General features: G+C 37.8%; 1 protein-coding gene and 1 pseudogene across 3 annotated transcripts in view; both read left to right on the forward strand.

Annotated features, from left to right (window-relative positions):
• The window catches only part of RARS2 (arginyl-tRNA synthetase 2, mitochondrial), a 71,707-nt gene that overhangs the window by 3,046 nt on the left and 44,301 nt on the right, over window positions 1-24,360 (forward strand). For 2 of the 3 annotated variants that reach the window (XM_036316645.1, XM_036316647.1), the window contains exons 2-5: window positions 5,374-5,447; window positions 10,271-10,370; window positions 11,701-11,784; window positions 21,273-21,370. In XM_036316645.1, coding sequence (XP_036172538.1) covers window positions 5,374-5,447; window positions 10,271-10,370; window positions 11,701-11,784; window positions 21,273-21,370 — 356 coding nt within the window. Of the gene's footprint in view, window positions 1-5,373; window positions 5,448-10,018; window positions 10,122-10,241; window positions 10,371-11,700; window positions 11,785-21,272; window positions 21,371-24,360 lie in introns of all 3 variants that reach the window. The other variant, XM_036316646.1, reaches the window with a different exon arrangement.
• On the forward strand, window positions 20,660-20,833 carry LOC118660911 (annotated as a pseudogene).

Here is a 24,360-nt window from a genome sequence, read left to right on the forward strand (position 1 = left end):
AAGAGAAAGACAAATATCAATGTGAGAGAAACACATCCATTGGTTGCCTCCTGCTTGTGCCCAGACCAGGGCCCTGGCCAGGGAGGAGCCTGCAACTTAGGTACATGCCCTTGACCAGAATGGAACCCAGGACCCTTCAGTCTGCAGGCCAACACTCTATCCACTGAGCCAAACCAGCTAGGGCCAGTTATTAAATTTTATATAAGTGATAATCAAACTGTAATTATCCTTCTGCAACTTGGGTTTTTGTTTGTTTGCCTCAATTTTTAAAAAATATTTATAAAGATGTATGGAGGTTTAATTCTTTCACTGCAGAGTGGTGTGCCATTCCCATAATATACCACAATATAGATTTGGTTCTTTATTTCAGGGACATTTTTCCTGTTATTGAATATTATGCCCTATTATCTCCCATCACTTGATCACACCTGTGATTCCAGCTGCCACTTTTGTGTGAACAGTTTCACATGTGCTCCCATTCCTTATTGCTAACAGCATCCCATTCTGTTTTTGAAAGCCTGCTAATCCCAGCCTATGGGCTCAAGTGTGGTGGAGTTAATGTCAAGGACAGCCCTCAACCAATGGGGGATGGAGGCTCCTGCTTCCTATTTTTGGATGGGCATCATGTATGCTTCTTAGGAGGTGGTACATAATGGAAATTAAGGCTCCATTGCCTATAGTAGTGGCCTTGATAGCACAATCTTATATTTGCTTTTTCTCCTCTTTTACTCTCCTTCCATCACTTCTGCCCTCAGGGTTCACCTCCCAAATAAACTACCTGCATACAATCCTTTTCTCAGGCCCTGCTTTTGGGGGAGCCAAGATATATATCAACAAATACTTTAGAATTTTCTTGGGTTTTGTTTATTCATTTCTATAGCTTCTGATAAGTGAGACCAAGTTAATGTCTTTCTTTGGCTATCACTTTTTGAAGAGTGGCTTTGAGCTTTGTCTCTATCCTTATGTCTTTGCTACTGGAGAACCAGTGTACCTATCATCCTGTCCTCTTGCTTCTACCCTTTTTATATTTTAGGGACATCAAATATACTAAGGATGGATTGTCGTCATGCAATTTTTATATTGCTCTGATTACTTTAATTACAAATCTTGAAGCACTTATGAATAATGTTTTTGTATTTATTAGGCTATATTTTTCTTTCAGACAAGAGTTCTTTGATCTCCTATATGCCACATTCCTTCTCTTCTGTATTTTTCTTTTCCTCCCTCTCTTCTCCCCTTCACTTCTCTCTCAGTTTGTTTGCCTATTTGTGATGCTTATTCTTTCTCATCTCGCTGAGGCTTGTCACCTCTGCCCAAACTCTGTATTTGTTCCTGCATTGTGTGGATGACTTCTTCACTTTCCATTTCAGATTTGTTCTTGGCTCACCTCACTTTTGTGGTTACAAAAATATAAACTCCACAGCTGTCCATTCCCCTTTTGCCTCTCCAGTAGGTTGTGATGACTTGTACACATATTTCTGAACTCTGACTTAGCATATTCGATTTCTACTAGGTAGCCCTGATACTTTCTATCTTCCCACAAAAGTTCCTTCTCTGATTCTTTCTACCCATGCAACACCAAATCAAGATTTACTTCCTGTACTTGGGGGAATGTGTTGTGTTTTCACTGGGAGGCTCCTCAGTGTGCTGTCCTAGAATCTGCACTTAGGCTGGAAAGTGCTGAAATTCACTTCTGTTTTACTCTTCCCGAAACTCTGTAGCATCACCTATTCATCAGTGAAAAAAAATAATGGAATTCATTCCATTTTTTCTTTCTCCAGATTTGGGGTATTAATGAGAATTGTTAATTCATGTCAGGAGCCTTGCCAAACAGGCTGCATCCATTCCTCTTCAAAATTTGTATCTTTCCTTGGCTATTGCTTTAAGTGTATATCTTTGGACTGTGCCTATCTGTTGTATTTGATAATGGAGAACCGATAACCTACATACTTATTACGTACCTTCCTTCCTTCCTCTTCTCCCTCCTTTTCATTTTAATTTGAAAATAGGTGGGAATTGGGAGGTGGGAGAGTATATACAGAAGCCTTCATTCCACTACTTTATCCCAGTATTTCTTTTAGAGTTTTGTTTTGTTTTTAATTATGGGGAAAGATACATAACATAAAATTTACCATCTTAACTATTTGTAAATGTACAGTTCAGTAGCATTAAATACATTCACATTGTTATGCAACCATCACCACCAACCATCTCCAGAATTCTTTTAACCTTGCAAAACTGAACCTCTACTCATTAAGCAGTAAATCCCCATTGCTCCTTTTCCCCCAGTCCCTTCTTTTTGTTTTTTAATTTGCATCATATAAGAATGTTTCTGTGCCTTTGTAAAACTACTATTGAAGATACTTTCTATTTTGGTGTTCATATCTCCGTGTGAATATAACTTGGTCTTAGAATTTACTTTTAGGAAAAGTTGGTTCCTCCTGACATGCTAGATCTAGCCCAATATATAAAAAGCCAGGGGCCGTCATAACCGAAACAACCTGGAGACGACCGAACAGCAGGCTGCCTGGGGTGACCAGGCCAGCAGGGGGGTTAGTGAGGGACGACCAAACGACTGACCAGCAGGCTGCATGGGACGACCAGGCTGTAAGGGGGGGCAGTTGGGGGCGACCAGGCCAGCGGGGGCGGGGGGGGGGGGTTGGGGGGCAGTTAGGGACAATCAGGCTGGCAGACAGGTGAGCAGTTAGGAGCCATTGTCCCAGATTGTGAGAGGGATTTTCAACTGCCGGTTTAGGCCTGATCCCAACTGGTAGTCGGACATCCCCCAAGGGGTTCCAGATTGGAGAGGGTGCAGGCTGGGCTGAGGGGACCCTCCCTCCCATGCATGAATTCTGTGCACCGTGCCTGTAGTTACTAGATAAAACATGCTGTGTAGTTATGCCCTTTTACCTTGGTTTTCAAGAAGCATAGTAACTATCTTTAGCTTGGTTTTCTGGTATAATTTTACACCTTCATTTTATTTATATGTTCTTAAGCCCCACTCGGAGCCCTTTTGGAGCAAATAAATGTAATTTAAAAAAGAAACATTTAAAAGAGTTTTTAGTTTATATAAGAAATTTTTTGTTTTGTTCACTTGAATTAAACTTTAAAACTTTCCTACATCACTTTTTTTCCCCCCAGCAAAGTTTAGTTTTATTTAAGAAAGGCAGAAAATGTTAGTGGTTGTGGATGTTTTGAGATGTAGAAGGAAATAGGATTTATTACATCCTTATTATGTGACACATTTTTCTTAATCCTCACAAGAGCCCTACCTGGTTTCTTATTTAATAGATTTATTATCCCTGTTTGTCAGATGTGTAAACTTAAGTTCATGCATGTAAAATGACTTTCCCAAGGATGCAAAGCTAGTAAAACTAGAACTGGAATTTGAACCCCTTTTTTTCTAAGAGAAATTATAACAGAACCTTTATTACTGAGAATCTCTATTGGCAGGAATATTTTGTAGTATAAATAAGAAGTATTGCAGCTTTCATTCTATAAATGCTTTGAAAATATCTACTTCTGAGAAAATATCCTAAAGAAATACCTTTTTGTAGGGGATACAGTAATGGCAGTTCCTAAAGACCAGAATTTAAAAATAAAGATTGCACTTTAAAATTTAAAAGTCAACCTTTACTAGATCAAAGCAGAAAATTACAGAGCATCTTAAAGAGAAATGACAGCTCCAGGTCGGCAAGTTTTGACTTTTTTTTTAATGTTTGTGAAATTCAACTTTTTTTTTTTTTTTTTTTTTTTTTACAATTTGAAGGTAATACTACCAGTTAGGAGACAGTGCTTTTAGTTTTATTCTTCTCCGGAATAGTTACAAACACATCTGAAGAAGAGTTCTTCCTACATTCTTTACTTCCTATTTACCCCATTTCTTCCTTGTCTTATCCCTCAACAGCCATGGTTTGTCCATTGCAAAGGCTTCATAAAAATTAAGGAGACAAGGAGAAAAGAGGAAGGCAGTTCTGAATTCATTATGGCAGTACTGCTATCTCAGTCTTTTCATGCATTGCTCATTGAAAGGATATGTGTATGACACCGGTTGGGTGTAGGTTCTGGTTTTAGATTGCTTGTGTTAACATCTGAGCTTTTTCACTTAGGCATGTTACATAAATTCTCTGTATTTCAGTTTCATCGTTCTTGAAATAAATTCTATAATAGTGTGAAAGTCATGGAATTATTTCAAGGAAAAATTAAGGCATGTAAGATGTGCCTGTCCTGTAAGAGTCATTCAATAAATAGGATTGACTAAAGCAATAGTTCATAACTATGGCTATGCATTATATTCATTCAAGGAACTTTTTAAAAATACAAATGCCCCTGCCCCTGCTGTTCTAGCTAACCTTTAATAGGGCCTGGGGATCATATTTTTCTCCCATTATTTATTTGTTTATTTTTAAGTGCCAAGAGATTTTTATCTCTCTTGTTCATTGCTATATCCCCAATTTCTAGAACAATGCCTGGCACAAATTAGGCACTCAATAAATACTTTATTAACGAATAAAATGAATTATCTTTGATTCCTCAGTGGTTCATCTCTTTTAGGAAAAAAACATTAACTCATTTTTAAATTTATAAGTGCAAAATTCTTTTTTTTTAAATATATTTTATTGATTTTTTACAGAGAGGAAGGGAAAGAGATAGAGAGTTAGAAACATCGATGAGAGAGAAACATCGATCAGCTGCCTCCTGCACATCTCCTACTGGGGATGTGCCCGCAACCAAGGTACATGCCCTTGACCAGAATCAAACCTGCGACCTTTCAGTCTGCAGGCTGACGCCCTATCCACTGAGCCAAACCGGTTTCGGCGCAAAATTCTTTTTTTGAGGGGGTAGGGGACATTGTGTTTGTTACTTATAGTCACACCCTCTTCTCATCCTCAGTCCCTGGAAACCATGATCTATTCTTCATCCTTACAGTTTGGGGTTTTCCAGAATTTTAAGTAAATTGAATCATACACTATATAGCTTTTTTAAAAATATATATTTTATTGATTTTTTACAGAGAGGAAGGGAGAGGGATAGAGAGTTAGAAACATCGATGAGAGAGAAGCATCAATCAGCTGCCTCCTGCACACCCCTTACTGGGGATGTGCCTGCAACCAAGGTACATGCCCTTGACTGGAATCGAACCTGGGACCCTTCAGTCCGCAGGCCGACGCTCTATCCACTGAGCCAAACCAGCTAGGGCCACTATATAGCTTTTTGAGTCTGGCCATTGTCACTTAGCATATTGTATTTGAGGTTCATTTATGTTGTTAAGTGTCTCAATATTCCTTTTTCTGCTAAGCACTGTTACAGTGAACCTGGAACAAATATATTAACAATCTTACTCTGTTTTGTTTTGTTTTTCTTTATTTTTAGCTTTCCAGAGTATTGGATCTTCCACCAGAAAACTTGATCAAGTCAATATCTGCAGTTCCAATTTCTAGAAAAGAGTTAAGTATAACATACTTGTAATAATATAAAAATGTTGCTTAACTTTGTAGATACCAAAAAAGAAAGTTATTCTTCAATTTATAGAGTAGTCCTTAAAATTAACCCTTTTAGTAACCTTATGTTGTTTTGACATTTATGCTAATAACTATAATTATGGCAAAGTCTTTAAGAAGAATGCAGAATGAAGTTCAAATTTAATTGTGTAACAGCAACTAAAAGAAATAAGATTATGGTTAGGATCTAAGGGTTTTTGAAGGACTCGGAGAGATTATACACCTGATGCTTGAATACTATTGTACAATATTTACCTGCTAGTTTTTTTTTTATGGTTTTTTCCCCCCTCCATTTGGAGACTCACGGTGTTACAGGGAACTTTTGGTTAGGACTACATGCAGCCAATAGTTTACCTTGTTGGTTGCAAGGGAAAATCTATCTATCTGTGAGTTTTATCATTCTAAATGGTACTTGTTTACCATGTGACTAGAAAACTTTAATATTTGGATAAAATGCCCTCTTAGTCAATTAATAATGACAAGAAATTTGCTAGACATTTAAGCCCTAAGCTTTAGAAAGATGTAAAGATATAATCATCAGTATCATTATGTCCTTATGTTTTGTCCCCTTTGTCAGGAATTTAGATTCAGTAGGATAAATATTCTTGCTCCCAGGTAGGACAAACAGATAAATGGAAAAGGAAAAGAAAGCTACATGTAGCATTGTGAAAGAGAGCATCTTTAAAATGGCCTGATGCAACTTTCTCTATATTGAGTTCTAAGGCCCACTGACCAAGGGGAACTTATAATTATACTAGAGGCCCAGTGCACAAAATTCGTGTACTCAGGGGTCCCTCAGCCTGGCCTGCACCCTCTTGCAGTCCAGGAGCCCTCCGGGGATGTCCGACTGATGGTTTAGGCCTGCTCCCGCCAGCATTTGGACATTCTTAGCACTGCCACGGAGGCGAGAGAGGCTTCCACCCCCGCCGCTGCCCTCACCAGCCGGGGGCCTGGCTTCTGGCACACTAACCACCAGGAGGCAGCTCCCGCAATGACGTCTGCCCCCGGTGGTCAGTGCACATCATAGCGACTGGTTGTTCTGATGTTTGGTCGATTTGCATATTAGCCTTTTATTATATAGGATATACACTGATGTAACGTTCCAAACCAGTTACCTATTTATAAAGCCTCTAAATGACATTCTGCATAATCATGGGAACGTCTCTGTTTTTATTTTATGTTTCAAAGAGCTTTAATAAGCTGAATTGTCTTGGCCTATCTTGTGAATAACATTTCCTTTACCTGCCTGGAGCTCCTTTGGGCAGTTCCACTTTAGCACTCTGAAATGCTAAGACTTTGATTTATAGAAAATAAATACTGGGGAGGACCTCAAAATTTTTCTAGGCTACAAGTATAAAATTATACATATTTATTTAAAACAAAGGGAATTTCTAATGCTTTGTCATAATAAACCCAAGTGTCCTTTACAGTACTAAAACCAAGCCTAACTGTTCTATATTTCTAACTTTATTCTAAAATACTATTAAGTGCCAGAATATTAAGAAATACTATTTTTGGGGTAAGAGAGCAACCCAAGGACTTGTATGCATGCATATAAGCATAACCCATGGATATAACAGTAAAGGGGTTAGCAGGGGTGGGCAAACTTTTTGACTCGAGGGCCACAATGGGTTCTTAAACTGGACCCGGAGGGCCGGAACAAAAGCATGGATGGAGTGTTTGTGTGAACTAATATAAATTCAAAGTAAACATCATTACATAAAAGGGTACGGTCTTTTTTTTTTTTTAGTTTTATTCATTTCAAACAGATCCGGCCTGCGGGCCGTAGTTTGCCCATGGCTGGGTTAGGGCATGTGCTGGGGGGTGGGAATAGCCGGGGAGAGGTCAATGGGGGGAAAAAAGGAGACATGTAATACTTTAAACAATAAAGAATTAAAAAAACAACAACTCAGTAACTGTAAAAAAAAAAAAAAAAAAGGAAATACTATTTTTGTTAATGTGACTTATTTAATGTAATGTGAATCAATTTGCTCAGGTCTCCTAGTTCAAATTTGTCAATTATGGTGAAATTTCTATTTAATAGTGATCATAGTAGAGAAGATTAATAATTATTATAAGCCAGTAGTACTCAAGTGTAGGGATTTCATTCCAGCACAACAAAAACTCCTCAGAAATAGTGCAAAAGTAGCTATTTTTAAACCTTTTCTTTTAATTTAAACAATAATAAAGTAGAGGAAATAGATTACCATAATGACCCCTACATGCCCATCAGTTACTGTCATTGTCTCATGGCCAGTTTTGTTTCATCTATACTCCTGTCCACTCTCCTTCTTCACAATGGGTTATTTTCACAGTTACTGCTTTTTATAGTCTAGACTCTAGATGTTATGTATTGGTATAGTTTTTTCTTAATTTGTTTTTCTATCACAAGAGCAAAACAGATAATGTTAAGGAGATTCAGGAAGAATAAGAAGAGAAAAAATTCCCATTAGCTTTACTGTGTTGAGACATCTGATGTTAGCAACTTGGTGTGTTTTCACACTTTCTTTTTGAATATGTCTTGCAGCCTTTAAAAACAAACAAACATAGTTATAGCCTGGCCAGTATGGTTCATGGTTGAGCATCGACCTATGAGCCAGAAGGTCAAGGCTCAATTCCTGGTGAGAGCACAAGTCTGAGTTTGGGCTCAATCCCCGGTAGTGGGCTTGCAGGAGGGAGCCAATCAAGATTCTCTCTCATCATTGATGTTTCTATCTCTCTCTTCCCCTCTGAAATCAATAAAAATATTTTTTTTTTACAGCCACAAAACATAGTCATAAAACTGTATGTATAATTTTTAATTCTTTCTCTTGACATCAATCTTTTTTTTTATAAGTATCACTTAACAATAGCTAATTAATACTCTAATGCTCCCCTTTGGACGTTTAGAATGTTTTCAGGCTTTTTACATAATTCACATTTAAGAATACGTCTTTAAATAGACAAAGCAAAAGTTTCTTGTGGCTATATAATTGAAAGCTCCCCAAAGGGAAAATGGTAAAAGAGGTCAAGTCTGGTTGAGTTCCACCTACCTCCTTAAAGCATTTATTTTTCTTTTGGGTCTTTTTTACTGCCAAATAACCCTTCACATAATTTCAGAATTCATGTTTTAAATATTCCTAGTTTAACAAATGATTGTTCATCATTTTTAATAGACTAAAAGGGTGATGTTTTAAAATGTGTCCTATCACTGAACTAATTGGGAATATTTGTCATGGTTCTATTGAAATAATAAAATTTTTAAATTCAATTGAACTATTTTATTATTCGTGTCTAGAATAAAATTGTATTCATGATTTTAAATAACTATCTATAGAAAATCATGTGACCTCTGTGTTTCCTAGATGTTTTGAGAGCCCACCTATAGGTTTATGGTCATATTTAACCTTTTATAAATTATCCTTGCTTCATGTTAAAAATCATAGCTTTTTTTAATCTTTATTGTTGAAAGTATTACGTATGTCCCCTTTTTAAAAAAATCATAGTTTAATCTTTGGTATATTCAAATCTGTATAATTTCAATTAACATTGTTTGTATGGATTTTATTTTAATTTAGTATTTTTTCATGAAAAAAATCTTTATGTTTGTGTGTTATTCCCATTTTGTTAAATTTATATTTTCAATGTCCCACATTATTGGCACAAATACTTGACTAGGCTGTCAGAGTCTTTTGGAAAGAATAGGTAAAATAAATACATCTAGACCTTATGTGAGTTTCCAGAGTTAAAATTAATCTTTAGAAAATCAAATTGTCATTTTATCATTAGAGAATAGTCTTAGAAAAAAAAAAAATAGAGTACAGTTTGCCAACCAACCTACTGAAGAACTACAGACAGAATAATTCCCAGGGCTCAGTACTGGTACTATTAAACATTTTTATTTAACATCAGAATTAAGATCAGTATTATTTAACTAGAATTTAATTTTTCAGCAACACTATGAAGTAGGTACTGTTATTACCATTATACTGAGGTTACAAGGGAGATTTAAGCAACATACCGAAGATCACACAGACACTGATTAATAGATGAACTTGGGTTTGTAGTTACAGCTTAAATGTCAGTAGATGAGTTTGGGTAGGTAAATATAATTCACACTAGGCTGCTGGATAATGGATTAAGGCTCAGGAAAATTCTCAATGGTCATTGTTGACTAGGTTCGTTAATGTGCTGTTAAACGAAAGATACACAGGATTTTTTAGGCACATCTCTAATTTGAAGAGTGATAAGAATGGAGTCACTTGTGGCCCTCTGAAATGTGTCTTTTGTGTCAGTGAGAGTGGGCTAGCCGCTAGACAACGGTTTAACCCACTTACTCTGCCCATAGATTCTCATTCTCTGGTTTCTTATTAAATATCAGATGTTCAATATGGGTAATTATGTAGATGTTTCTATATCAATTAAAATTATTTTGCACTTTGACCTATTGTAAACCTACAGAAAAATGTATAGAAAACAATGTAATAAACACTCATGTGCTTACTTTCTAACAAGTCAGGTCTTAATTTTTTCCAAAGTGGCTGCTCTTCCTATCTCACAGAGATATTACGAAGCTACAATTAGGTAATAGAAGAGGAAGAATTTCATAAAATGATAAAAGATAAAGTTCTAAAATACAAGGTGATGATATTTCTAATTACTTTTATATTAAAAGCATAATACCTTTTTCTTATAAAATTATGTCAATGTGGGAAACTCATAATGATTAATCTTTTTTTGTTATATTAATAATGTTTGTAGGGTAATAACAGTTTTCCCTACTTCTTTAGAGAAGTAGCTGATTTTCAGCTTTCTGTGGATTCTCTGTTGGGGAACAATGACTATTCAAGACCAGATATTCAAGTTCAAGCCACACAACTGGCAGAGAAGGTACTTTAGCACTATTACTTGTTTTTACTTTATAATACAGTTATTATTTTAAAGAAAAAAATACTCTGCAGGTTATCTCACCCATACTAATGAATTTAATAATGTTTCTTTGTTGAAAGCACCTTGGAAAACATAATTTAAATTCATTTTAGCCATGTACTGTAAGATTAGTATGATTTTTCAAGTTAGTTATAGAGCATTCTTCTTGAGCTGACATTGTTCAGTTTTTTTATTAACTACAGGAGGACTGAAGTGTTAATTAAATTTACAGATTGAAGCTGGTTGGACTTCTGAATTTAGGAGAACAAGTTGATAAATTAGAGCAGTGGATTGCACTTCTTAAAATGAGTTTCTGAGAAAATGAACATTAAAATATGAGAAGAAATTATTAGATTGCAATAGAATTATGATTGCAGAGACAAAGTGGTTAGATGATTTAATAAACCTCTTTCATTTCTAATTTCTGTGATGAATTTGGTACCTAAAAGAGAAATTGAAAAGATTGTAGAGAATGACCAAGTTGCTAGTATAATACCACCAGAAAAGGCAGGTGTTGGACAAGTTTTTTGTTGTTTTTTTTTAAATAAGGTTATTACAAAAGAGGTGTGTGGGTACCCTGAAGAATTGGAACAATGGAAGTCATTATCATAGAAAAGGATGCTTAAAGAATGAGTGTGATAAAGGAGCTTTGGTAGCTGAGTATTTATTTGATCAAAAACCACCCCAGATTTTTATCAGGAAGTAAACCAAGAATAGAATCATCCTAATTACAATATTTAGTGTCAAAATAAAAACAAGTGGTTCTTCAGTGACAAGTGTTTTTTCAAGGTCCATGGGTATATCAGGTGCTTTGAATATCTAGTTGGTTAAAATTTTAAGGCATATTCACTGAAGGCAAAGTAAGTTATTTACATTTTATGTGTTGACACAAGTGCTTTAGCATAGGCCCTGACATAATGTCTTGTTCTGTGGCTTCTGCAACAGGTGGGTGAGATAAAATAGTTCATTGCATGTCAGGGTACATAGGGTGGGAGTAAAGCGGTGCTCTCCCTTTTCCATGTCAGATGGAGAATTTGAGGCGAGGGAATGAAAAAGAGGAAGCGACTTGGAATACAGAATAGTATTCTAATCAGTAAAGAAGAAAACATGTTTACCCAAATAGAATGATTGATTTGAAGGGACTGGCTAAGGCCCAGGTCCAAATATGAAGACAGACAGATGATGCACCTTTTGCCTTTAGACGGTTGAAAATCTGATAATTTTAGAACTACAACTTTCATTGGGCTTACTTTATAATATAGCTCTTTTACTTGATCTGTTATCTTTTCAGCTAAAATGTGATACAGTGGTGACTGAAATCAGCACTGGTCAAGGGACTGTAAATTTCAAAATAAACAGAGAACTATTAACAAAGGTAAGAATGGGTTGTTTTAGCTCTTGCATCTTCACTCACTCTCTCTGTTTTAGCTACAGTGGTTTCCCTCCAGTTCTTAAACTTATTGTGCCTACTCTTGCCTCAGAACGTATGCACATTCTAATGCCTCTGCCTGGAATGCCACCCCATGTTAACTCCTGCTTATCCTTCAGATCTTGATATTTCCTGGGCAGTGGCCTTCTGACACCTTCATTTGTACACTCTCATAGCACTGTACATCTCTCCATGTAGAATTTACCATAGTTCCTTTTACATTCTTTTTATTTGATTAATGTCTGTTGCCTTTAAACTCTGATTTCCATTAGGGCTTATAGTTTCTGCTTTTCTCACTCACTATTAAATCCCCAGTTCCTAGCACAATGCCTGGCATGTAGTAGATGTGAGATAATTATTATTGAATGAAGTAATGGGCTCTGTATCAAATGTAAGAAAGGTACTGGTTTCTGCTCTCAGGTAGCCTGTATTCTATAGGAAGCATAAGAATTATACAAATGCAACCGTAAGACAGCTTTTTTTAAAAAAAATAAAACAATAAATAGTCCTGGCCAATGTGGCTCAGTTGATTGGAGTGTTGTCCTGTACACCAAGAGGTGGTGGGTTCAATTCCAGATCAGAGCACATACCCAGGTTGCAGGTTTGATCTCTGGTCAGGGCACATGCTGAGTGCGGGAAGCAACTGATCAATGTTTCTCCCTCCCTCCTTCTCTCTAAGATCAATAAAAAAAGAGAATTTTTAAAAAAAACAACAATTAATAAAGATGATTGGTACAATAAGCATAAGAAAGATCAAAAATGGAAAAATCAGGATGTCCTGGAGGGTTGGGGAAATCGCATAGAGGAATTAGGTCTCACATGAGTAATGCCATGGAGGACATGTAATTCTGGATAGGCAGTGGTATGAGACCTTTTGTTGAGAATCTCATCTCAAACATTAAAACTTACCATAATGCAGGCTTTGGTGTAGTATAGTGGTCAGCAAACTGCGGCTCGCGAGCCACACGCAGCTCTTTGGCCCCTTGAGTGTGGCTCTTCCACAAAATACTGGCATCTGCGTATGGGCCATGAAGTTTCAATCGTACTGTACATTTGCGCCCACAAGTGGTATTTTGTGGAAGAGCCACACTCAAGGGGCCAAAGAGCTGGGCTCGCGAGCCACAGTTTGCCGGCCACGGGTATAGTATGTAAAAAAAACCCAAAAAAACAAATCACACCAGTATTGAGTTGGTCAGGCTTAGTAAATGCTGCCGCTTGAATTGAAAATAACTATAAAACCAAAATTTCTAGTAATATATTTTTTCACTGAAAGAGAGAGGTGTTTTATACTTGTCTCTAGATCTTTTAATTTTTTTCTTTTATCTTTTTTCACTCTTACTTCAAGGTAAATTAGTTAACCAAAATCAGTCACAAGGACAAGAAAGAACAATTTTTTTTTGAGCTTTTTACAAAGTGTCTACAACAGGGGTGGGCAAACTTTTTGACTCGAGGGCCACAATGGCTTCTTAAACTGGACCGGAGGGCCGGAACAAAAGCATGGATGGAGTGTTTGTGTGAACTAATATAAATTCAAAGTAAACATCATTACATAAAAGGGTACGGTCTTTTTTATTTTTTTAGTTTTATTCATTTCAAACGGGCCGGATCCGGCCCGCGGGCCGTAGTTTGCCCACAGCTGGTCTACAACATGCTAGGCTCTTGATAACATTTCATGTCAATTAAGCAAACCAGTGACTCTAATTTACCATTTTTTGAATTAGTGACTTTTCTAATTGTTGACTTAATTTTGTTGAAGTATAAATACAGCTCACCAAAGTGCCTACCAAACTTTAGGCCATTTGGTAGGCAGCAATATTGTACTGTTTTTGTTTCTTCTAAGATGGGAAAATGTACTGTGGTAGATGGAGTTTGCCTTTACAGCTGGCTTAGCTGAAAGAGATGTGATTTGTATTTTAAAGCATAGCATATATTAATAATTTAAAATTTTAATGGCCATGGATTTTCATGCTTTATTACAATTAAATAGATTTTCTCTGGTTTAAGGATGCCCATTTGCTTGCTTATTAAAAATATTCCCAAATTCTTCTCAGTTGACAACAGAGGGAATAAGAGTTAGGGCCTTGAGAATCTGGATGTTAGTGTGATTTTTGTTTTAAAGGAACGAGCAGATTGCTCACATAGACCTTCTCAGTGTCACAGTAAAGATACATCCTAGAGCAGTGAACACCCATAGACTAAGGAAAGAATATTGAATGTACCTGTGTTTATAAATTATAATTTTTTTTATTAACAGAACATTATTTTTATTGGCAATACAATCATAATTACAAATGGCTTGTGTGAACGTATTGGGAAATAGTCTCTTTGGGGGCCTCTTCTATATTTTATCAACCAATGGCAGTAGGCTCTAGATTTTTTTTTTTTTTGCCTTTTATTTTTTTTAATTTAAATTATAATTTTTAAATGATAATACTTCTTTGCTCAAAGTCTAATTTCAACAGTGATCATTTGCATGTCTAATGAATTTTTCAGGTCATGTCAAGAAAAAAATTCAACCATTTTAGGTCCATTGTAAGTCTTTTTTCCTTTTTTTTGTTTTTTTTTTACGTTTTAGAGTTGGCAAGATTGACATGTAGCCAATGATCTATGTCCAGAATTTACTCCTCAAGCAGAGAATTGTGAATTTGTCATTGCTTACACGTGTATAAACTTAGACGGAATGAAACATTACCTGTCCGTGAATTGCTATTGAATTATTAGCACTGGCAGCACCAGGGATGATTAAATGTTAGCTTAAGTTTGGATCACACATAGTGGCTTAAAATCTCTTCATATAAATCATTCTCAAGGGTAGGAGGCTAAAATATGAAATTAAAGGCAATAGAAACTGCCAGATATGTGGGACTAAACCATAAATTTTCAAAGCTAGAAGATTATGTGACCAGTTCATACACTGTGAAGAACTATCACTTTTACCAAACTTCCACCTGTTAGTAGCTAAAGGATGACTTTTAAGAGAAACTATAACTTTGAGTAATAATTAATTCAGTCTAGGGAGAGAAAAGAAAATAAGAGTTTAACTAGGAAAAGGGCAAACAAAATCCTGTTTTTTAGGTGTGCCCTAGAAATACAGTGGATGACATTTTATTTTACATGTACAAATGCATTTTTTATTTTCCAAATTCAACTTTGTATACTTTATCAAGACTTGAGAAGAAGAAAAAATGATACTAATTTTAGTGGTTCTAATTCTGTTCATTATTTGACTAATTAAGTTTGTCAGTAGGCAGTCAGGATGCATTTAAGTCATGTGTAGTGCCAGTTGGCTGAACACACGGAACGAATGAATAATTAAACACTTCTCTACTATTGACCAAAGAATTGACTAGACAAATAGTTAGTGGTAGCTTGTTTACAAATCCTGTTGAGAGCTGTACAGAAATAGCAACCAGCAGAGTTAGATAAAATGACAAAAGTTATCCACAGGAAAAGTGATGGTGATCGACAAACAAAAAATGTCAGCCAATTAAAATATTAATTTTCTAAAGCATTCCAAAAAGTAAAACCTTTGAAAGATTTAATTTTTTATTATAAACTCATTATGCACCTAAGTTTACTGAGTACATTTTACATTTTGACATTCTTATTGGTGAATGAATTGGCCTCTAGCTTGTTCATCTATTGGAATATAAGGAAACTTTACTAGCTCACTGACATTCTATAGTTAATAGTTTTCTTCTGTGTGGCCACTAATTTAATAAGCCTCCTGCTTATTATTTATCAGGGACTATATTATAGAAATCTACATAGATCCTACCTTTTAGGAACTTACAATAAAAAAAGAAAAGCATAGGCCTAGCCATTTTGGCTCAGTGGATAGAGCGTCAGCCTGCGGACTGAAGGATCCCAGGTTTGATTCAGGTCAAAGGCACATGCCCAGGTTGAGGGCTCAGTTCCCCAGTGAGGGGTGTGCAGGAGTCAGCCTAACAATGATTCTCTCTCATCAATGATGTTTCTATCTCTCTTTCCCTCTCCCTTCCTCTCTGAAATCAATAAAAAAAAATATATTAAGAGAGAAAGAAAAGCATAAAAAATGGTGTAATGTGTGATGGGTATGATAATATGATGGCTAATATCATGGAGGCGTTTAAAGTTGCAATCCAGGGGAAGAACCAAGATGGCGGTGTAAGGTACAGACCTGTGCGTGCTGCCTCCCACAACAACATCGAGACTACCAACTATAAGACAAACAGCTATCATTCAGAACCATGGGAAAGCTGGCCCAGTGGAAGCTCTGCAACTGGAAGGAAAGAAAGAAGAGCATTGAGACTGAGTAGGTTGTGCAGAGGCTCCAAGAACGGAGGTACGGAGTCGCTTGCCAGGAGAGCTGTAACTAGATGCGTGGTTTTTTTCAGTTGGAAGGGCTTGCAGGCTTTCAAATCCATTGAGCTTGTTTGGGGCAGGATTCTGAGGTCCCAGACCCCTACAGGGAGAGGTGGACGGCCTTGCAATGGGTCAGAGAGCGAGGGTGGTTTTCTTGCGGAGCTGCTCGCCGGCACTCGGGGACGCAGAGTCGCGGAGAGGCGAGGAGTCACGGAGACGCCATTGCCCTTTGCTCCGCCCTGGTGATTTGCCAAGAACAGAGGTGCGGAGTCTCGTGCCAGGCGGGCTGCAACTGGATGCCCGGTTATTTTCAATCAGAAGGGGTTGCAGACTCTCGAATCCACTGAGCTTGTTTGGGCGGGATTCTGAGGTCCCAGACCTCTACGAGGAGAGGTGGGACGGCCTTGCAACGGGTCAGAGAGCGAGGGTGGCTTTCTTGCGGAGGTGCTCGCCGGCACTCGGGACGCGGAGACGCGGAGTCCTGGAGAGGTGAGGAGTCGCGGAGATGCCATTGCCCCTTGCTCCGCCCTGGTGATTCCCAGAGACCCAGCCCTACTCAATTTATATCCCCACCCAAGCTGTGTCAGTGGCACAAAAGGAACCACCTGTGCTTTTGCAGCCCAACCCAGCAGACTGCAGATTTCAAGTCCTCACATACATAAGGAACACACCCAAGAAGCAGAATCAGGTTCGGAGGGAGCCGGAGCCGGAGCTGGACCCGGCTGGGCTGGCGTCGTGGAACCGATGTACCAGCAAACTCACAGACAGGTCCACCAAATCCAGTCTCACATGGGACGCTGGGAGACGGCAGACAAGCATTCTGTGCACTTAGTAGAAAACGAAATCCAAGCAAGCATACCAGATATTCAGCCACCAAGAATGCCTGGAGATTTTGTCCAGCAAGGAGCCACCCAACAAAAGACAGAATGCCAAACTTCATGTTGCTGAGACGGCCCCCATGAGGATGAGGCGGCCCCCGTGAGGCTGGGACAGCCCCCGTGAAGCTGGGGCGGCCCCTGTGAGACTGAGACGGTCCCTGGGAAGCCAAGAAAAATACCACATGATTTCACTCATTTATGGATAATAAGGACCATTATAGACTGATGAACAAAAATGGATACAGAGGCAGAGCAGCATTGAGCATACTGTCAAACTACAGTGGGAAGCCTGGGGAGGGTTGGGGGTGGGGTAGATCAACCAAAGGACTTGTATGCATGCATATAAGAATAACCAATGAACACAAGACACTGGGGGGTGGGAGAGACCGGGGGAATGTCAAGGGTGGGGGGGGGGGGAAGGAGACGTGTAATACTCTTTGTAATACTTTAAGAAATAAAACAAAATTAAAGTTGCAATCCAGGCTAAATAAAGGTACACTTAGGTCTGTCTTGAGGTGAGAGGAGATAACTTTGAATTGGGGTAAAAATGAAGAATATACCTGGGAGGTACAAGGGCAGGCATTCCAGGCAAAGGGGACAGCTTGGGCCAGAGTGCAGGCAGTCAAGAACATGGCATTGTCTGGAAATCAGCAGATGATTATGTTTTGCACACAGGATGGTATGGGAGAAGATATGAAATTATATACTGTGAAAGGCCTTATATGCTCTGCATAAAGAATGTTAGCTTTTTCTATTTAATCATTTTTCATGGTATGTTATGTGTACCACAGCTGGTACATGTGATGATTTTTGGTATTACACTAATGAAATTTAGTTTTAATAGTTAAACAGTTGACTCTTAAATAACACAGGTTTAAACTGTGTGGCCCACTTATATGTGGATTCTTTTCATAAATACAGTGGGGCCTTGACTTACAAGTTTAATTTGTTCCGTGACAGAGCTCGTAACTCAAATTACTCGTATGTCAAATCAAAAAGTGAACAAGTGAGACACGTGATGCTGGGCTGATGTTGTGGCGTTCACTGTGACGTTCACTGTGCCAACTAGCGGTGGGGTATCTGAAGCTGGCTTGTAACCCGAATTTTAGCTCGCAACTCAAAGCAAAAAAATCGGCTCGTATCTCGAAAAACCTGTTAGTTGGGACACTCATAAGTCAAGGCCCCACTGTACTGTAAATGAATTTTCCTTATGATTTTCTTAGTATTTTTTCCTCTAGCTTTCTTGTAAGAATACAGTATTTAATACATATAAGTACAAAAATGTGTTAACTGACTTTATTGGTAAGGCTTCCAGTCAACAGTAGGCTATTAGTATTTTGGGGGAGTCGAAAGTATACATGCATTTTTGACTGCACCAGGAGTCAGCGCTCCTAGCCCACACATTCTTCAAAAGCCAACCATGTATTCATATGTACATTATATAAGAAGGTAGTTAAGGTATAATTGTTTTTTAGTGGTGTAGCTGAGATGATGAGGGTCTAAACGAGGCCAGAGGATAACTATAATTTTTGGGAGAGAACATGAGCAGGGCTTGGTGATTAATAGATGATTGGTTGTGAATATTAGGGAGAGAAAGGGTAAATCTTAGGAACTCCTAGGTTTCAGACTTGGTTAGCTGGGGGTAAAAGTCATGGAAATGGAGAATGCAGAAGGAAGAGAAGTATACTATTTTGTTTGAAGTGCCTGAGAGAGCTGTCTAATCCTGAGCTGTATATATCACTCTGTGGCACAGGAGAGATTTTGTTAGGTAAGTAGTAGTTGAAGTGTTAGCAGTTCCTACCTAGGAGATGTGTAAAGTAAGGAGCTAGAAGCAAGGAAGTAGTACAGGGAGGGGAGTGGGGGGGACAGACAGTGGAAGAGGAACCTACAGAGGAAACTGAGAAGTAAAAATCCGTAGACAGTGATGTCATAACAACCAAGGAGGAAGGATAGTTGCAAGGAGAAGAAAGTAATCATCAGCTAAGTTGGTGTATGAAAGTGGTTACCCTGGAGAAGGCCGGAAGGGACTGAGGAGGTTAGGGTGGATGATGAAAAGGAACTCTAGACTTTAGCCTTACCTTAATTGTTTATTTGTTCATTTCACAAAAGAATGTATTCAAAAAAGTAATATAATAAAATTTAAGCATTCATTTAGGTTTGGCATTTGGAATTTTGATTTGGAGAGCACTTTCAGTGAAACAGTAGAGGAAAAAAGCTCCAGGTGGCAGATAAGTCAAATTGTTAAAGGAATGTTTGGAAGTGAAGCATATAAGACAGTTTTTGATTAGTTATTTTTTTTTTTGTTTGTGCCAGAGAAATCAACAAACAGAGAGTCACTTGTAAAAGAGAATTCTAACTTATTGCTATTACCATTTATGGAGTCTACCATCCATTACTTGAAAAGGAATGGAAAATGAAAAAGATGCTTAGACTTTAACTTTAGAATAATCTTGAGAATGAATTTCTTTTCACTGTTTACCTCCTCACTTGCAGTCTTCTTGTTGCCCATATTCTTGGAGTAATTAACATTTAATAGGCCCTTAGTGTATGACAGACTATTCTCTTTAATGTCTATATATTTATTAATATTATATCTCTGTGTCCTACTGTACGGTGTGAGTGAAGAAAATATTATTTTCTCTGTGTCCTTGGGCAAATACATACTGTTTCTGAACCTTAGTTTTTACAGCTGTTGCCCACCTCTAAGATTGTGGGTCTTATGGATAACATAAAAGCATCTAGACTTGAACCTAGCACTCTGTAGATGTATCTTAAAAGTATTGCTTTGCTGTTTCTTTTTACCTCTCTGCCTTTTCCATTAAGTGACCATTTTAACCTATGATAGTGAAATTCTTTACATCATAAACTGCACATTTAGGACTCAGAATCCAATTTGAGAAGCAAAACCAATATAAGAGTAAATTAAAGTCTATCACAATAAATTTAAAGCCTTGAAGTAAATAAATCGTCACCATTAGCAAAAAAAGTAATAAAATATGAATTTTGTGAACTATACGCTAGTTCTGTGTTAATAACTAAAAATTAACCTGGAATATGTTTTGGCAGTTTCTGTATGGTTTCTTGTTTTTATTTACTTATGTAGCCAACTAGAGGGCTGGTGCATGAAAATTCATGCACTTGGGGGGGACCCTCAGCCCGGCCTGACCTCTCTCACAGTCCGGGAGCCCTCAGGGGCAGGAGGCAACCTGGGGATCAGGGGAAGGTGATGCTCCCATCACACCTCTGCTGCTGCCACTGCCGACAGCGCAAGCCTCGGCCAGCCCTGGTTGCCTGCACCTCGGGCCAGCCCTGGGCGGCTGAGGGGTCTGGGGGCCTCCAGTGGCAGGCGTGCAGCAAGGCCAGGCTGCCTGGGAGTGGGCCTGGCCTTGCCATGTGCCTGCTGCCCTGGTGAAGCCGAGGGAACTAGGCACCGCCATCTTGTGGCTGTGGGCGCCGCCATCTTTGAGAGCATGGCAGTCAATTAGCATATTCCCTCCTTATTGGCTCTGGGCACCTCCATCTTTGCGATGGTGTGAGGGTCAATTAGCATATTCCCTCTATTAGATAGGATAAGCATTTGAATTATATTTTGTTTTCTAATCGCTTCTCGGCCTCTCGGCTAAGATCAAGTGTAGTATCTGTTCTTATCAGTTTAATATTTTGTTTTCTACCATTGCTTGTTATCATTAGTATCAAAAAAAGTAGCAGCATACAATAGTTAGCTATGGAGAGAAAACACTTTTCCAAGGTATGACCTTGGAAAGTTACTTAACCTTTCTGTGCTTTTATTTTCTCATTTATAAAAAATGATACTTATCTCTTAAGATTGTTGTGAGGATTAAAAAAGTAAATACATAGAAAATATGTAGAATAGTGCCTGACACATAGTATGCAGTCAATAAATATTCAGATGCTGCTTCTGGTTTCTTTATTACTACTTGCTGTGAGACTTTTGGCAGGTACTTAACCTCTCTAAATTCTGTTTCTTCACCTCTAAAATATTTACTTCATCAATCACTGTGAGGAGGAACAGACAGCATGTATAAAAGAGCACAGATGTGAACTCAAGAAGGTGATGCTGCTGACAGTTCTATAAACGTCTCAGTTCCACAAATTGAAATGAGCAAACTAGCAACGTTTAGTTTCCAGTAGCAGAGTACTTAAGAAAACTAGTTTTTTTTCTATCATTAAACCCCAACCTTTACTTTTCAGACAGTGTTAAAACAAGTTATCGAAGATGGTTCAAAATATGGATTAAAAAGTGAGCTTTTCTCTGGTCTTCCCCAGAAGAAGATCGTGGTTGAATTCAGGTCAGTGCCTATTCTTCTTATGTGTTTGTTAATCAATTAGCTGATCAGATGAGTGTTTTACTATTTATAATAATAAAAGCATAATATTCTAATTAGACCGGACGTCCTTCTGGACAACCTTTGGGACGAAGCAGGGCTGCTAGGGAAGCCTGGGTCCCAGGTGCCTGCCAGCGGCCAGAGGAAAGCCTGGGTCCTGGGTGCCAGAGGGAAGCTGGTGCTGGCATCCGGGGGAAGGAAGGCCTACTCTTGCACGAATTTTGTGCATCCAGCCACTAGTTACCATATAAGGGCTCACGAAATTAACGTCTTTAAATTGATGCAGAACACAGCACCGTCTTCTCTAGTGATACATTTCAGTACTAACTATATTACTCACGCTCCTTGCTGTTACCTAACCAATAGTAAAGGAAAATCAGTAGGAAGGTGGTACAATATCTGTTCCCATGCATACATCCTTGAAATAATGCCATTGTAAGTTTCTTGAAACTTGAAAAGTTGCCACTAGGGCTCACTCCTAGCACCTTTCTCATTTTCACTTCACTGTTACCATCTCTCCTCCCCAACTAAGCTCAAAATACCAAAACTTTAGTCTTCCTTACTCATTGATTCTCTGGCTTTTCTCCTCAGTTTTCATTTCCCATATACAGTCAAACCTCAGTTCTCTAACATCTCCCATCTCAAATAATTCGCCTCTCAACCCAACACCCTTCACGCTTATACCTGTATGATCAGTCACATCTCTCTAGGGCGACAAAGGAAAGAATGTGCGAGTATGAGTCAGTTTACTACTAAACCTCACATTGTTAACATCCCCAGAAAGTATGCTGTGGATATTTGTGTGTGTATGTGTTTGGTGGTTTTTTTTTTTTTGCTTTTGTTACTGCTTATTTTATTAAATTTTCATTTTTTACTGTACATTTTATGTCCTTTTATTAAATTTTCATTTATATTTCATGTCCTTTTTGTTTTTAAAGTATTTATTTATAGATTAAATAGTACCTTAGACATGTACTATATATAAGAAAGGTTAAAAAAGGGAGTCATTTGGGAGTCTGGAACAGATTAATTCAATTTACATTACTTCTAATGGGAAATAATGATTCAGTTTTCGAACAGCCTTCCGGAATTAAGTTCAAGGCCCGAGGTTCCATTGTACTGCTCTTTTTGTTTATGCTTGTAAGAAATGTCTAAAAATAACCTGTTCTATTTGAGTTGTATTCTGTAGGCTTTTTCTCTGGTGTTATTTGCCTATGGATTTGTCCCTCTCAACTTTTTTTCTATAGCAGTTACGGAGGTCTGGAACTTAAACGAGCATCTGAATGCTGATGAAGGCAGGGTCCCTTTCCCAGCAGCCATCTTTGCTCTCTGGCATTGCTGTGGGATGACCATAGCTGCCCCTCCCTTAGAAGTTTTCTAATTACTGTGGGGCTTACCATTGTGGTTTCAAAGTAGAGACAGACAGGTGGGGGATGGGGCAAAATTGATAGAAAACATTATTCTTGAATTTCTCCTGAAAATGAGAGAGATGACTGAAGAGAATGTTTTAAATATGTACTATCTTAAATAAACCAGGCAACTTTCCCCACAAAAGCAAGAGATATAATCACTGTGCTCAAGAAACTTGCTCCTTGCATAAAGATGTTGATGATAATAGGTCAACTAACTTGCTTAGGGTCATAGCGCTAACTGATTCTGAAGCCTACATAAGTAACCTTTACTGCCTCCCTGATACAGTGTTGATTGTCATAATATTTTGTCAGATGTCGGAGCAATGTGATGAAGGACCAGAGTAGATAACTGTACCTGGTAGGTGGTGTAAAACTTATAGATAACTACTATTGCCTCTCCTCTCTGCAAAGTCAGCCTTTCCTATTTTGTTCAGATCAAACCTGCAGGAGCACAGTCAGCAGTTTCCTCAACGTAGTCTTCTCCCACCCTCTGCTGTTCCCAGTCTGAAGTGTTCTCAGAGAACAGATTGAGGACCTCTGATTGGTAAAATGAGAATCCAAAAGATGAGAGTACCAGATCTGACTGTTAGTAACTGATTTGGTGATCTCAGATGAGACAGCTTTTTTTCCCTGGTCTCTTCTTTTCTGGAAAATAAGAGCAATAATATTTGTCTTTTCTTACAAAATTGAGAAAGTTACATGAAATAATTATTTATAAGTCCCAATAAGTTGTCCAAACTATAATTCATTCATTGCGGCTACTTTGGTTGCCAAAGGAGTTGAATTTGTATTTTCCATTTTATTGATTCCCTTCCCAGTAGGAATATGGTAACAGAGAATGGCAAATTGATGATTTCAAGTGATCTTTTATCAAGGCTAAAGACCTACATAGATTGAGTTCTTCTAATCCTAAAGGAAAAAATATAAAAGCTCTGTGAAAGCAAAAAAACAAAAAACAAAAAAACTCCTCATAATATAAATACCTAGTTTGAAAAAAATCAAAGATTGCAAAAGGATACTCAGTGAAAAGCAAGTCTCCTCCCCATCCAGTTTCCTGGTTCTCTCCTTTGGGCAGTCACCAACACTACTTATTTATCCAACTAGAAATAGTCTTTGCATTTATAAACAGATCTCACACATTATATATTGTTCTCCTTGCTTTTTTTTTTTTCACAAAACAATGTATCTTATGCTCCTTTAATATCAGAACATCCAGGGCGGTTTGTAATTTTTATTGTTTCATAGTAGTCTGTTGATTTTTTAAAAATCATCTTTATTGAGGTCCAATTACATACTATACAATACAGTTCACCATATTTCAACATATAATTTGATGAGTTTTGGTAAAGATGTACAGTTCATGTAACTACCACTACACTTACAGTATAGAACATTGTCTGTCTTTATCTGTTTCATTGATTTTTGCTTTTATTTGTCTCATTCTCTTTTATTTTGCTTTCTTTGGTTCTCTTTTTCTAGTTTCTTAAAGGAAAATCTTAGATTATTGATTGGAAACCTTTTTTCTTTTCTAATATAAACATT

This window comes from Myotis myotis, unplaced genomic scaffold (assembly GCF_014108235.1).
Source record: "Myotis myotis isolate mMyoMyo1 unplaced genomic scaffold, mMyoMyo1.p scaffold_m19_p_7, whole genome shotgun sequence".
Taxonomy (NCBI): Eukaryota; Metazoa; Chordata; class Mammalia; order Chiroptera; family Vespertilionidae; genus Myotis; species Myotis myotis.